This window comes from Callorhinus ursinus, unplaced genomic scaffold, assembly GCF_003265705.2.
Source record: "Callorhinus ursinus isolate GAN/ISIS: 27379988/994484 unplaced genomic scaffold, GSC_fseal_2.0 scaffold14, whole genome shotgun sequence".
Lineage (NCBI taxonomy): Eukaryota > Metazoa > Chordata > Mammalia > Carnivora > Otariidae > Callorhinus > Callorhinus ursinus.
The window spans coordinates 45812600-45828590 of NW_027397076.1; the positions used below are offsets into that span (position 1 = coordinate 45812600).

General features: G+C 50.3%; 1 protein-coding gene across 2 annotated transcripts; it reads left to right on the forward strand.

The window, feature by feature from the left end:
* The first annotated feature begins 3410 nt into the window (after positions 1–3410).
* On the forward strand, positions 3411–10797 carry TAC3 (tachykinin precursor 3). Of its 2 annotated transcripts, none has more exons than XM_025883025.2 (7): positions 3411–3556; positions 4145–4263; positions 7016–7124; positions 7316–7345; positions 7840–7893; positions 8284–8358; positions 10515–10797. In XM_025883025.2, exons 2-6 carry the CDS (start codon positions 4150–4152, stop codon positions 8355–8357), a joined length of 381 nt encoding a protein of 126 aa, XP_025738810.1. In that variant the 5' UTR covers positions 3411–3556; positions 4145–4149; the 3' UTR covers position 8358; positions 10515–10797. The 2 variants fall into 2 exon arrangements, with proteins under 2 accessions (XP_025738810.1, XP_073756906.1); XM_073900805.1 differs by having other exon boundaries at positions 7019–7124.
* Positions 10798–15991: the final 5194 nt, after the last annotated feature.

Genomic DNA, 15991 nt, shown 5'->3' on the forward strand with positions numbered 1-15991 from the left:
GCTCCGTTGCCCCACCTGTGCTATAGGGCTTGAATTGGCTCCATCGGGACGGGAGAAGCTGCGGTTCCGCTGCCTCCCTGCGCAGCCAGCTCAGCACTCTGGAAGTCTGGGTGGTTTCTCTGAGGGGCACAAGCCGGCCTGGAGGCCGCTAGCCCCCATGAGGAGCCATTCTAGCACCTCAGCTCACAGCAGCTCTAGTGTGGCCTTCCTGGCCCAGCCCATCTGCTCTGCAGGCTGCTGGGGGCTCCTCTAGCTCTTTGCTGGGGGCCGGCTCCCAGCTGTCGCCTGGCTGCAGGACTGTACAGGACGCAGAAGCGGCCACCCTCCCATCCTTTCCCGGTGTCTCCGCCCCAGGTCCTTTACGGCCCGGCCCCTCCCCCCCAACCCCGCAGCACCTCTCCAGAAGGTTGGCAAAGTCGCCATGTTGCACCCTAGCTGTGCATGTGGCAGACATATGTGGGTCATCTTGCACGCACAACACACGCTCGTCGGCCCCGGGAACGGCCGACAAACACCGTCTCCTCTCAACACACATTTTCCTGGCCTCATCCCCAGCCCACCCCAGCAACAAAGAGAGGGAGCTCCAGAGGGAGGACCTGCTAGGGACCCCGCTCCTCTGGGCCAGTGATGGCTGTCCAGGATGTGGCTCAAACGGAAAGTGTCAAAGGGAAAACCACCTAGGCACTCTGGAGCTGCAACACGCACTTTACATGCCATTTGCACACGGCATGTGGGCAAGATGAATCCCTGCCTGCCCCAACCCTTCAAAGCTTCCCACCTTCCTCACCTCTCTGGCTTAGTTTAGCATTAGGTCTTTCAAGTCTCTGCTAGTCCCAGAGATCAAGGAGTGATCAGTTCTCCCTGCCATGCCCTTGCTCCCCCCATCCTTGGCTCCTGCCATCCTCTGTGAGATGCTGCATCATCAAAGGACATTATTCATGGTGGACCTTTGCTGAAGCCCTGCTTCCCTGGTGCCAGGGCACGGAGGCAGGGATGGAGGGGTGGGAGGTGTGGAGAGAGGCTGCCTCAGAGATTGGACCCAGGAGGCTTTAGTCCTGAGCCCTCGGTCTAACACTCCTCCTCCTGCTCCTCCCCACCCTGGTTCCCTCCAACCTGCCTAGCCTGGACTTCCTTCTCCAGACTGGTAGGGGGAAGAGAGGAGGTAGGAGATGGCTGCATCCAATTAGGATCAGTGCCTGAGCTTCTCAAACACATGAACCTGCCATGCCATTTCCAAGTAAATAGGCTCCAGCTTCTACCCCTCATCCCACCAAAGGCTCCTAACCCTGGGTCCTGGCTCATGGTTGGCCCATACAGCGCTGTAATTACCTGGATAATGGGAAGCTTTAAATGAGGCCCCACTAGCCTTTCACGTAATAAAGGGGCCTTGAGACCCAGCTGCTGCCCTCACTCAAGGGTGAAAGTGGGTCCATGTGCAGGCAGAGTGACTTCTCTCAGTACAGCGCAAGTCCCAGGGTGGGCGGGGTGTTGGGAGCGTGGAGTGGGAGACAAGCATTTCAGGACCCTAGCAGCACTTGAGATGCTCTATGGAGGAGCCACACTGTGGGCTGCAATGCAAGAAGGAAGCCTCAGGCTTCTTTTTTTGTTGTATAAATAAATTTTTATTGAGGACCTGTTATATGCCAAACACTACAGAGCTAGGGATCCAATAGTAAACAAAACAGACAAAAGTCCTTGCCACTGTAATGCAGACATTCTGGTGGGGGGTGGGGTAGACAGGCTATAAGTGAAACATTTAGTGTATGGGATGTAATAACTGATGAAGAGAAGAAACAGAAGGGGGGTATGGAGTGTGAAAGGGTGGTCATTTTAAGTAGGGTGACTGGGGAAGGCGTTGGTGAGCGGGAGTCTTTGTAGTAAATACACAACGGCTGTGGTTCTCCTCATAGCCCAGATGGAGAAGGGTGCAAGGTCCCAAACCTCCGGGGCTCTCAGAGAGCGGGACCACCACTCCCTCTGGGAGAGTTAACTGCTCCCTCACTGGTCAAAGTTCATACCAGTGCAGTAAAACGAAGGGGAGGTTTGGAGTGGGAAAAAAAAAAACAAAACCCGAATTTGTGGCTCTTCTTCAGTAGCTGTATGTCGTGGAGCACAGGATTGACTTTTTTTTTTTAAGATTTTTTTATTTTTAAGTAATCTCTATGCCCAATGTGGAACTCAAACTCACGGCCCCGAGATCAAGAGTCACATGTTCTCCCGACTGAGCCAGTTGGGTGCCCCAGGACTGAACTTTTTGAGCCTCAGTTTCCTCCCCTGAAAAATAGGAAATGCTAAGAGTGACAAATGGCTCTGAAACTGCTTTCACTCCGCCGCCCCCCAACCCCCCCACCCCCGCCCCATTCCCTTGAGCAGCATCTTCTGTCTCTGGTTCTCCTTCCATCCCAACTCTGACTCTGCCCCTCGCCTGGGGCTCCACCTTGGATATGATGTGAGCAGCATGAGCTCCTTCAGTAGAGTGGGGAATGAAGGCGAGGCTGGGGAGAAGATGCCTGGCTGCAGGGAAGCCGATTAGAGAGGGGAAAACATGTAACTGTGAGAAAAAAGAAGCAATTAAGAGATCAGTGCTGGGCTGGGCCGGGCCAGGGAGAGGACTGGGGTGGGGGGGTGACAGCTCGGCCACCGTGTTCTGTTGCTCCTTCCCGAGATTCTGGCAGGAGGGATAGAAGTTAGAACTCTGGAAGAATGCAACTAAATCAGGCTGATTCAGGGGTCGAGAGGGAGTGGCGGGTGGGGTGGCGGGGAGAGGCAATAGCACTGGTGAGGGGGTGGAGGGAGGCAGACCCTGGAAGTTTCTGCATTAATAGCAGGGGAGAAGTGCTGACCCTCAGTGGGTCTGAGGACCAAGGTGATGGGTCAGCTGCAGCTAGAAGGAGGACAGAGGGAGAAACGAGGATGGGATGCCAGACTCACCTCCCACTGCTCAGGGGCCTGAGTCTGGTTGTTCCCGGGGGTGTGGGAGGGCCAGGGAAACACCTGCCTGAGATGCTTCTGGCCTGGCAGTTGAGTCTGAGGTTTAAAGGGCAAGGAGCTGGTGGGTGAACAATGAGGAGAAGGAGACTCAGGGACCACACCTACTGAGTTAGGTCCAACATGGACATTTTGGTACAAAACGTACACATCATTCCTTAGTGTGTCCAGCTCAGGGGCTGTTGAGAAGTGGGCTGCTGGATAACACACTGCAGGTTTGTGGTGTGTGTGTGTGTGTGTGTGTGTGTGCGCGTGCGATGCGCGCGCCTGCAGCCTATATCCTCCTTTTTCTCCACCAGCCTCCCCCCCCCTCCCCTCCAGCCACCCTGGGATTGGTGATTCGCAGCCCCTCCCCCAGCCCCCCAGACCCTCCCAGAGCCTTTATCTGGGAGCTGGCCAGGAGTTCCTGCCACATCCTCAGATCCCCTCCACTCCCTGTCTCTCTCTCCGCGGAGGCAGCAGCAGCAGCACCACCAGCGTGTGTTTGTGGTGGGGGAGTGGGCAGTGCTCCCAGCCAGCTCCCTGATCCTGTTAGACCATCTGCCCTAGGCTCAAGGCTGCTCCACAGGTAGGCACAAGTGGGAGAATGTTGGATGGACTGCAGCTGACACCAAAGGACAAAGGCGAGAGTTAGGAGGGAATAAGGGACCGGAGGGAATAGAGGTGGCAGCTTTTGATCTCGGAGCAGGGTACGGGAAAGGGAAGCAGAAAGCGCTCATAGGGGTTGAGAACCAGTAATGTTTGGAGCCCGTGGGTTCAGACTGATTCTTCCAATATTAGAAAGTTGTGCCTAAGTCTTGGGTTATCTAGTGCTGGAAACTAGAATCCAGGATCCCTCCTTAAGCTAAGAAGGCAGACCTGTGCATTTCCTACGAATCTATCATCCTCTTGTGGGGACTAGTCTGGCACTATTGCAACATTGCTCATTGCCAGGTGCTCAGTGTGGGGAGATGTGTGATGGGGGAGCAGGGATGCTGAGCCCAAGGGCTGGCCATCCTGCCCAGAGATACTCTCCCTGGACCAGCGCTTAGATGGGAGAGTTGGGGGCTGGGGAAGCAGGGTCAGGACAGGCTGCGGGTCACAGAATGTCTCCTGCATCTGCACGCGTGTTGTATCCTTCTCCCCTGGTTTCTGTCCTGTCGCTCTGCCCTCCTAGGCACCATGCGGAGGGCCCTGCTGTTTGCAGCCATTCTGGCCATCAGCCTGGCTTACAGTTTTGGGGCTGTCTGTGAGGACTCACAGGAGCAGGTGGTGCCTGGTGGGGGCCACAACAAGGTAAGGCACCCCGTCTAGCTGAGCCCGCCCTGGCGGGGCACTGGGCTACATCACAAGAGCCGACACTCTGCCTGTTCCACAGCAGTTGAGAGGAAGGTGGGATGGGCACACTGGGAGTTAGCTGGGTGATCCATCAGAGGGTGGGTTTCCCTGCCTCTCTGGTGGTCTCATGTTCTCACTGTCTCTAGGTATGTGTATAAGTGTCTCGGTCCCTCTAAGTGTCTTTGATAACCCTGTACCTAAAAAGTGCCCTACTAGTATGTTGTGCGGTTGGTTGATTGACCGGTGCCTTGGGGGGTTGGATCCTGGAGGGGTAAGCTAGGGTGGTCCTGCTCAGTTTCTGTCCTTTTGCAGGGGGGCAGATCCTCTCCACCCCCTGGATAGGATGACATGCAGTCGGAAGTTCTCTCCCAAATGGTCATTTGTATGCTATTTTACCTATCAGTTATGTATATTATTTTGTTTTCAAAATTCAAATAAATTCCATTATCCCCTGCTCATCCACCCCCAGTAACATCAGGTTCTCCTAAGACCCCAATCCTTTCTTTCCTTTCTCTTGCCCCCACTTTAGCCTCTGCTTACTCAGGATAGGGGGCAAAATCCCCACAACACAGACTGAGCTCAGATTTCCAAACTTTCTCTATGAAAAAGAACAGGAGCTGTCAGTGATGGGGTGGAGGGGGAGAGCAGGGAGGACGTCTTTTCAGGGTTTTGAAATGACAGCAATTACATTAGTACACATGCTTTTAAGATGATTATTGATGGAACTTATTACAAATTCATTGTGTGAAGTCTAACTCCCTCTCCAGCTCAGATCTGTTTAGCATCTCATTACAGGAGGCGGGTAGAATATTTGAACAATTTGGGAAAAGTGGCTGCCTAGGAAGCCATGCGCAGGGCAAAGAGAGAAATCAGTCTTCATCCATACGTGTCCCAAGGCACGATAGGCTAGCAGCCTTGCAGGTGGTGGCCGTTATACCAGATCCAAAAGACCAGAATCTCTTCAAAAATAGAAAAAATAGGTACACCTGGGGGGCTCAGTCGGTTAAGCTCCTAACCTTCGGCTCAGGTCATGATCCCAGGGTCTTGTGATCGAGCCCTGTGTCAGGCTCCCTGCTCAGCAGGAAGCCTGCTTCTCCCTCTCCCACTCCCCCTGCTTGTGTTCCCTCTCTCTCTGTCAAATAAATAAATAAAATCTTAAAAAAAAATAGAAAAAATCAGGGCGCCCAGCTGACTCTGTTGGTAGAGCATGCAACTCTTAATCTCGGGGTTGTGAGTTCGAGCCTCACATTGGGTGTAGAGATTACTTAAAAATAAAATCTTTTAAAAAATACAAAAAATACACAAGGAGTGCCGAATATGGGCTGGACACTATGTTTGGAGCCAAAAGTTCCAATTGGAGATAGTCAGAATACCTGGAAAAATTTTTCTAAGACAAGCTTGCTTCAAGACGTTTACCTCTTGGTCAATGAAAGGGAGAGATTGCCATCCCACCCCTTCTCCCCGATGGTCTGTGAGGAAGAGGGAAATTGGGGTGAGGCGAGGGTAGGATATATGTGTCCCTAGGCAACCGGGTTGTTATGTGTAGGGGTGCATCCCATGTGAATGTGCTCTGTGTGTGCTCAGCAGCCCAAGGACATCTGGGCTCGTCGAGAGAGAGAGGGGCCGCTGAGACTCAAGGTGAGACTCTCCAAACATGATCATTGTCATTGTCTCTCTGCACCTGCAATTAACTGGCTGTGTGGTGTGTGCCCACCAACCATCTGCTGTGCCCAAGTTGCTAAAAGAAAAATCACCAAGGCAATGAAGGGCCCCTGCCTGGGATCAGGTCCAGAATGGGGTTCATTTGTAGGGGAGAAGAGGAGTCATTCTGAACACGCCGTCTTCCAAAAATTCCAAATTCAGTATAGAAAGGAGAGAGGGAGAGACAACCAGAGGCAGAAACCTATGGAGAAGAAAAGAGAGGTGGTGGGAACTATAGGGAGACAAACATTCACCACAAACATGGCACAGGGTAGGGGGATTTCAGGATTGCCACTGAGCACTGGCTGCCTACCTACACCCATCCCAAGGACCGAGGCCTGTCTGTGACTCCATCATGGAGTACAGAGGACACCTGCTCTGAGTGATGGGCCTTTCTTGGAATTCATGGCTCACTCACCTAGTGGGGCAATCATATCCTGGGGCGAACTGGTCCCTGATGTGCCAAGGAGAACAGAACCAAGGGCCCTTCTCACTGAGAGGTGGCAGTAGTTGGGAGAGAGCCCCGAGAGACAGTCCCCTTTGAGCCTGGGAGATATAGTGACCAACTGTCCCAGTGTTCCCAGGACCACCAGCTTAAGCCCTGAAAACCCCACATCCCAGGAAAGCACTCAGTCCCAGGCCAACCAGGACAGTTCGTCTGCCTCCAGGGATGCCCAAGGTCCTCCCTTTTCCAGGGCTTCTCAAATCTTGCCATGCATACCAATCAGCTGGGAGCCTGGTTACAATGCAGGATGTCTCAGTAGGTCTGGGGTAGGACTGAGAGTGAGATACTGTATTTCTAACAAGTCTCCAGCAGTGATGCTCCTGATCCATGGACCACACTTTGAGAGCCCACTTCTCTTCCAGTATAAACCAGAAGAAATTCCAAAAGATACAGGATGTCAGGTTCAGCTGTGATAGGCTCGAGAAGAGGCTGTCCTTTGTGCGGAGGGGCCAGTGGATTAGGTTTGAGCCTCCTGCCTCAGCCCTCTTTGTTTCTGTCCCTTAGAAGGACTCGGACCTCTACCAGTTGCCCTCGTCCTTGCTCCGGAAACTCTATGATGGCCGCTCAGTCTCTCTGGATGGATTGCTCAAAATGTTGAGCAAGGCTAGCGTGGGTAGGAAGCAGCCCTGGGGAGAGGGGGTGGGGGGCAGGATTCTGATGATTAAATAGGCTTGGGAGGAGCCTTCGGGTGGGACGGAGACTGGAGATGGCTTGGTGAATAATTGAGGGTTGTGCTCTGAGCCTCTTCTGACTGTCACTTTCCAGATTCCATTCCCCACTGACACACTGTTCTTGTTTTCACAGATCCTAAGGAATCGCCACTTCCCCAGAAACGTGAGTAGCGTCTTCTCCCTCCCTGTCTCTGCTGACCGCATGCTACAGTTCCATGGGCATGGGTTTCAGTGACTATTCTGGCTGGCCTCATCTCAGCTGGCCCAAACAATATGCCAGCTGTAACTGCTCAACCAGACTTTCCTGGGCGTGAGGGGTCACTGGGAACCAGGAGGAAACAGGTGTGAGGAGCGCGATAGACTCTCCCTCCATCAGCTGGTCACTGGGAACCAAGAGAATCTCTTGGTGGCTGTGAAGATTCTAAGCCAGGCATCTGTGGGAGCAGAGAATTCTTGAAATGTGGAGGAGGGAGAGGTGGGCAGAGAGTGTAGGCTTAGGGGACAGCCTGCTAACTGGGGAGTCAAGCTGTGGCATGATAAAGAACCAAAGACCAGAAACCCAAATTCAGAAGTCTTGACACATGTCTAGGGGAATGCATCCCCATCCCCCCACCACCCCCATGATCACTGTTGGCAATGTTGGCCTTTTTTCTACAGGTGACATGCATGACTTCTTTGTGGGACTTATGGGCAAGAGGAACATCCAGCCAGGTAGGAGTGTGTGGAGGTACAGTGGGAGGGTTTAGGGTACTAGCAAAGATATGGCAGAAGTCAAGGGCCTCATATTTGTCACCAGAGGGAAAGGCAGGACTTCTCTTAGCTATAGTGAGGGTTTTTCGGCCCTTCTACCCAGTCAGGTTGGATCCATAGTCCAGCTCTCCCGGGGAACACAATGGGGAGACCTTTATAAGATAGTCCTGCTGTAGCTGGGAAGGAGTCGGGGGGGCTGTCCTTCCTCCCCATCTCCCAAACACAGTGTGCCTTTTCTTCCCAACTCTGTCTTCCAACACTGCCCTTAATGGCTGGCGCTTTGCTGTTGGGTCAGGGTGAAGGTCACATTCAGAAAAATCCCTCCTAACTACACTGTTTACTTTACCCCAGACACTTCTATTGATGTAAACCAAGAGAATGTCCCCAGCTTTGGCACCCTCAAGTATCCCCCCAGTGTGGAATGAGGTAAGGATTGTTGGTTAGGAAGAGGAGAGGGGACTCGGTGTGTGTGTGTGTGGGGGGGCTGCCAAAGAGGCATTTCCTCTGATGCTACAGGCATTAATATTCATAAATTTGCCCTAAAATGCACTGTCAGTGCCCAGCACACTGTTGATCAAACACACCATCACTCAGAGGTGCATACTTGTCTGTAAGAACACGTGCACACATGCACACACATGCACGCACACATACCCCACTTTCCATCTCTTTCCCCAGTATCATGGACCCCGGCTGACTCTTGAGCAGGCGTGGGTGGTGGGACATGGGGAATGAGGGGTTTCCCCTGTGGCTTCTCTGATGGTCAACTTCGGTCATTCGGGTTCTGTTCTCTCATTATCTGTATACAAGATGGAGGGACCATCATCTGATAATTGCAGGCACCACGTCCAACTCAGGTGAAGTGTTCTGCATCCTAGGTAGGCAAAAACCACTCATCATTCAGAATCTCAGGTGACTGGGTCTAGTGTGTAATTCTTCACAAGGGTGATTTAGGAAGAAACACAAGGGACTCTGAAATTTAATGGGGAGTAACTAGAAACCATTATCTTAGTTGCTCTGTGTAGCATAATGGCTAAGAGCATAGCCCGAGTTTGAATCCTGGATCTGCAGCTCACTGGCTGTGTCCCCTTGGCCAAGTTACATAACCCTTCTGTGCCTCAGTTTCTCATCTGAAAAATGGGGGTGATAATATTATTTTGCAGGGTTGTGGTTTTGAGGATGGAGCTTAGGTAGTGTTTGGAACAGTGCCTGGCACATAGTATAGTGCTGTGTGTTGGCTGTGTTATGATTATTGTGGTGTTCCCCCTGGCTGGCTCTGGTCCGTCTGCTTTAGAGCTGTCTGGGCTGGACCCCGGGCTTGAGTGGGCTGACAGATCTCTTGCTTGGTATGCGAGTATGAGAGTCCCCAGGGAAGCGTCTAGTCAAAACATGGAAACTTCCATCTCAACCCCATCTTCCCCCACACAGCAATAGCAGCCCAATGGATGGTTTTCTTTGCATTAGCTTCTGAAGAAAGACAGTGTGGGGGGAGATAAAGAGAGAGGTTGGGAAGCCTATGTTACCAGGGAGAGACTCCTGCCCCTCTCCCTGTGTCCCCGTTACCCACAGTCATTGGTCTCAGGGGAGACCAAAGGAGCAAGAGTTCTCGATGGCTCTCGATGAAGCCACCTGTGCATGGCTCCCTGGGCCCGGAGACTAGGTCTAGCCCCCCATTCAGTGTTGGGTGAGAGGGCACAAAGAGCCGTAATAACCATAACTCGCTGATTACATGGTACTTACCGTATCATTTTGCTCTCATTAGATGGTTATTTCAGTCCTGCCGACCGCCAGATAATTATACGGGCAGCTTTATCTGGATGACATACTCTCCCCCAGCGTTATGCATCGGCCATAAAGATAATTACAGTGCAATTTTGCCATAGTATTTTATACAAATGGTGGAAACAAGTGCATTGTGGAAATCTACTTTTAATGCTCGCTGGTGAAGCCAGGCTCTTTCAAAGGGGCCAGTCGCATAATTGCAGCCTTAGTAATCTCACCACTGATGGAGCATTCTCAACCTGTTAGGTGCCAGGGAGAACAGCACATAAAGTCCCTGGGGGCTGGCATTTAAAGGAGATTACACGAGATGGATCAACACAGATCATTGGGTCATCTTATTTCATTCATGTGAATCTGCTAACAAAGGAAGTGATCCCTGGGCCTGTGCTTCCTCTGGGAGGTTTCTGGAAAGAGGAGGAGGGCATGGGTGAGCCTGGGGGAGCATTAGCATCAGGGCACATTGAATGGGGCTATGTGCGTGCCTGACTCATGGGGATGCGAGGATGATAGGAACCCTGTCACTACATCCTCCTACATGGACCACAGACCTTGCCTATGAGTGTCTCTAAGTAGCATGGTAAACATGCAACCGGGAAGGGGCACTCTCCTGCAGGTAGAAGGGTTCAGTCCTCTAGTTCAAAGGCTACACAGAAAGCTGAGGGCTAAGACTTCTATTCTCTTTCTTCCTCCCTTACATACCCCCCCAAACACACATACCCCTGCTTCCCCAGCCGGTGGTTGGTGGGAGTTTTATGAGACAGAAGATATAATTTCATTTTTTTTTTTTTTTTGGTCCTTAGCACTCTGCTTCTGGATCCCTGGGCTGCATTGTGAAGACACCTGTCACCCCCTCCCAACCCCCAGCTGCATGTGCTCCTATTCTCCTTTCTCTCCCCCATCCTTGTATCACTCTTGCACTTTGACTCCTTCCCCATCCCTCTACCCCACCGTGATGTAGAAGCTGCAGAGTGAGCATCCTCAGTCCCCTTGGGCATTGACTATAGATTCCCCTGGGGTTTCTGGAGTGTCCTCTGTTAAAAATAAGACGTCTCTTTCTACTCCTCAACAATAAAGGATTTTCACACACGACCTAGAGTGTTGTATTGGTTTAATTGCTGGCGGGGTTGGGGGGGGTTCTCTTCCTTAACTCTTCCAGCTACATCATACACACATACATGATATGCGCACATACATGTATCATATATCAATGGAAGCATCTTTATTTTGTACACATATTGATTTTCCCAACAGTGCCTTAGTCGTATAATTAGTATTGGAAGATTTATTTAGTAATTTAAAAATAAATGAATGAATCTGGAAGATGGCTTCTAATACTCAAAGACTTTCACAGACTAGCTTCAGATAAAGGAAAAACCTATTCTGAATGGCTTGTCTGTATTTCGTGGATGAGCCTAGGAGACATCAATCCCTGAATCTGACTCTATTTAGAGAAGGGTGGGGGGTGGGAGGCAGGGCTGTGCAAGGACCCAGCCACAGATGAGGACGAATCTATAGAGCTGTACCATTTCTCTGTCTGCAAATGTCAAGTAGGGGTCCTCTAACAGGACATGGAACGAGATGGTGACCCATATACACTGTTTACGGTGTAGCAGGGCTGTGGACAAGCAAACACGACTTGGTCTTGCTAGGATGGGGCATGGATGGGGAAGTTACTGCACAGACCAAGAAGGGAGCAAATATCTTCAGTGTTAACTGGCCATCTTAGTTACATTAAAGGGAAAACATTTGTTTCAGATTCCTCTACAATGTCACTCATACTAGGTCTAGCAGTCCACAGAATATGTAAGACACTGAAATGAGATGTGTGAGTGTCTTTTATTTATCTGATGTGCCAACTATCATAGCCCAGGGATCCCAAGGGGTGTTCTGTATCCTAAGGGAACAGCCTGGGAAATCTTCAGATTCCTTTGTTTAGCCGGGTGCAGAGCCTGGCCATGCCCCTGAACTGCCCTGATTCAATGTCAACATTCCACTCTCCCAATGCAGTGTAGAGACAGCACCATGGAGCCAGAGGTGGCTTCCCACAGGTCCTTCACCCCAGTGAAAATTCTCTCTTCCCAGAACGTGCATGGGGCAACTTTGGACTCACAGCTGTACAGTGGGGATGGGGGAGGAGAGAAAGCTCAACTCAGTGTCCCTTGGGTCAGGGCTATTGCTAGAGGTCAAAGAATGTTCTTACCCGAGACTCAAGCCTTTCTTCAGTGAGTCATCACATTGGCTTTTCAAAATTATCTATCTAGAGGGTTTTAAAGTGGGGTAACTTTTGCAGAGTCTGGGGAATTTATTTAGGTCATGAAAGCTTTAAGAGTTGGTTCTGCTCAGACTTGGGAGATGGGCGTGTGGGCTGAGATGACTCAAGTGCTTTGCCAAGTAGGAGCATAAATGCAGAAAGGTTGCTCTCTGGTGGGACCGACAAAAATTGCAGTCCTGGGGCTTCCAGGAAAAATGAAGTCAAATTTTAAGCCGCATTCCTGTTTTTGTACTTGAAGAATGTGTCAAGGAATCCTGGCTCTCCTCTTTGTGTTGTAAAGAGGTTGGTGCCTAAGGAGACCTGGCCAACAAGACCTTGACGGAATTTCTGGCCCTTCTCCATTTAGCTTTGTGTGTGTGTGTGTGTGTGTGTGTGTTACTGGGATTGCATGGCGTTTTACTTTATTTATTTAAAATATTTTATTTATTTGAGAGAGAGAGAGCACATGTGTGCATGTGCACACAAGAGGAAGAGGGAGAGGGAGAAGCAGACCTCCCGCTGAGCAAGGAGCAGGATGTGAAGGCAGGGCCTTGATCCCAGGGCCTTGAGACCAGGACCTGAGCCAAAGTCAGACAACTGAGCCACCCAGGAGCCCTGCATGGTGATTTACTTTAAAAAAATTTCAGTCTTCACAGCCTGTACCCCTGAAACAAATAATACATTATATGTTAATAATAATAATAAAAAAGACTTCAGTCTTAGAGGTTCTAGACGAATTGTAATGTGTGTGGAAGGGTGGTTTGGCTACGCCAACAAGCAATGCCGTTACCCTATCTCCCCAGAGATTAGATCAGACTCCACAGGGTAAGGGCTCAGTCCTGCAAGACTGCCCCTCACACTTCAGATGCCACTTCAAGTCCGGGTTGTTCCCCGTACTTCTGATTGGCTACAGACTGGAGGTTCCCATGACTCCCCCCTTAGGTTTGATGAATTCGCTAGAGTGGCTCACAGAACTCAGGAAACCTGTTTACTTACTAGATTGCCAGTTTATTATAAAAGGACACAACTCCAGAACAGGCAGATGGAAGGGATGCATAGGGCAAGGCACAGGCAAAGGGGCGTGGAGCGTCCACGTTCTCTCTGAGTGCACCACTCTCCTCTCCCTGACCCCGCATGTGTTCATCAACCCAGAAAACTCTCGGAACCCCATCCTTTTGGCTTTTTATGGAGGCTTCATGACATAGTTGTGATTGATTACATCACTGGCCGTTGGCAATTGATTCAACCTCCAGCCCCCATCCTTACGTGCTGCCCCAAAGCCGCCCAATAACATAACGAAGGACACTTTTATGATATTCATCACTTAGGACGTTTCAATAGTTTTAGCAGCTCTTTGCCAGAAATGGGGATGAAGACCAAATATATATTTCTTATTGTAAATCACAACATCACCATATCACACGTATAAACAATTTAAACTTTAATCTACATCTTTAGGGGGTTTTCTTAGCACATGAAATACATGTAGTGGGGTCAACACTCCAGAGATGATTAAGACAGTTGGTTAGGAAGCTTGAAGAGGCCCACGACTCTTGCAGCCTGACGTCTCAGAGTCATGCTGGAGGTTTGGAGTCTATCGGTTACGTGAGGTTCCACTTCGGGACACCCTTGTCACTTTGTCCAACTGGAGGATTTGGGCCTGCCATTGGAACATGTATCATGACCCTTTCATGAGACAGCTAAGTGAGATCACCTGCCCCTCAAACCACAAAAAGGTCATATGGCTGTTTTTGTAATTCCTGGCTAATAAATACTACATGATTGGAATGCTTGCTTTCGCTATAATCTCCCACCAGTTAGTGGGGTTGTGGAACCAGGGACTCACAATCTCCCAAATGTATCAAGCTAACTGAGGGTTGCTGAACAGGCAAACTGTCTTAGATCAGTTGGCAATATCCTGCGTGTCTTCTTCCCATTCATCCATCCATCGAGGAGTTACTGGACTATACCGTGTGTCTGCCTTGAGGGTTCGTGCCTGGCCGCCTTCTATCATCTGGGAGTGGACAGAATGTGATGGGAGAGAGGCTGAAATAGAAAGGTCCCAGAGCCTGAGGGGTTCCTATGATTGAGGAGGGAGAGTGTAGTGACCACGACTTCTAATGTCTTTGGTGGCCGTGGTGCTGGTGGGGCGGCAGGCAGGGCACGTAGTTGTGGTTTGATGACAATCCTTGGGCGGGAGCATCTGAGGAGAGGATTTGGAGGTTCACTGCAGTGCTAAGGGAGAAGCGTGGGGAGAAGCAGCACAATTGAGCTCTAGAAACAGTTGGCAATGCAAGGGGGGAAAATAATTTTCCCTCTACCCTTCTTTTTTTAAATTAATTAATTAATTTGACAGAGAGAGAGAGAGAGAGAGAGAGAGAGAGAGAGAGAGGGAAGGAGCACAAGCAGGGGGAGCGGCAGGCAGAGGAAGAGGGAGAAGCAGTCTCCCCACTGAGCGTGAACCAACTGAGCCACCCAGGCGCCCCTACACTTCTTCTTCTTCTTTTTTTTTTAGATTTGTTTATTTGTTTGAGAGAGAGAGAGAGAGAGAGCATGAGTCGGGGGAGGAGTAGAGGGAGAGGGAGAGAGAGAATCTCAAGCCGACCCCCCGATCATGAGCGTGGAGCCCTATGTGGGGCTGGATCCCAGAACTCTGAGATCATGACCAGAGCCAAAACCGAAACCAAGAGTCACACGCTTAACTGACTGAGCCACCCAGGTGCCCCCTCTCTACCCTTCTAAGTTCTTTGGCTGTGACCACGCTATAGTAAAAGACAGATTAACAGGAGAAAAACAAACAGAAGTTTAGTAACAAGTATACTTCCTATATACATGGGAGAAGCTCAGGACAACTGAGTAACTCTCTAAAATGGCCTCAGCCTCCGCCTTAAATACCATCTCCAGCTAAAGACAAAAGAAGATATTGGGGGTGGGAGCCAGTTAAGGGGGGTTTTCAGGCCAAGCACAGTAAATAAGGGGATGGTTGTTACGCATATTGAAGTCCCTGCCTTCTCCATTGATGAGAGTTTTTGGAGATTTAGGTCATCCTTCTCTTCCTAGTACAGAGAGGGAGACATCCTTACAAATAGAGGTTTCCCTTATAAACGTAACTTCTATTCTGTTTTCAGAGCTTCTCCTGTGTCTGCTGTTTTTCTTTTTCTTTTTTTTTTTTTTTAAAGATTTTATTTATTTATTTGACAGAGAGAGACAGTGAGAGAGGGAACACAAGCAGGGGGAGTGTGAGAGGGAGAAGCAGGCTTCCCGCCGAGCAGGGAGCCCGATGTGGGGCTCCATCCCAGGACCCTGGGATCATGACTTGAGCTGAAGGCAGACGCTTAACCACTGAGCCACCCAGGTGCCCCATGTCTGTTTTTCTAAAAATAAGCAGCCTAGGGGTGCCTGGGTGGCTCAGTGAGTTAAGCATCTGCCTTCGGCTCAGGTCATGATCCCAGAGTCCCAGGATCGAGCCTGGAATGGAGCCCCCAGTCGGGCTCCCTGCTCAGCAGGGAGTCTGCTTCTCCCTCTGCCCCTCACCCCGTTCTTGTGCTCTCTCTCTCAAATAAATAAATAAAATCTTAAAAAAAAAAAAAAACCAAAAACCAAGCAGCCTAAAATAATCCTTATGCCAAAGAGGCGTATTTGGGGTGGCAAATCCTGCTCCCCTTCAGGGAGGACAGGCTGCAGGAAACAGGTTTGGGCTCTCAAGGTGCAGTGGGATCCGGTGAATTCTTTCCTTTAGCCACCAAGGTGGGAGGAAGGGCTTCAGAGGGTGTGTACCAGGGGCCCAGACCTCAAGTACTTGTTTATTCATTTGTTCATTCACTCCAGCAGGCTTTATTTATTTATTTTTTTTTACAAGCAGTCTTTATTAAGCTCCTGTCACAAGGACCAGGAAGTGTGCGGTGAGGGCTGCCACGAGTAGTATCAAGAACCACAGAGTCCTGGTCTTCAGGAAGCTCTCAGCCCAGTGCGCTCACAAGTTAAATAATCTTACTTCATTTTTACTTTTTTCTGCAAAACTACAAT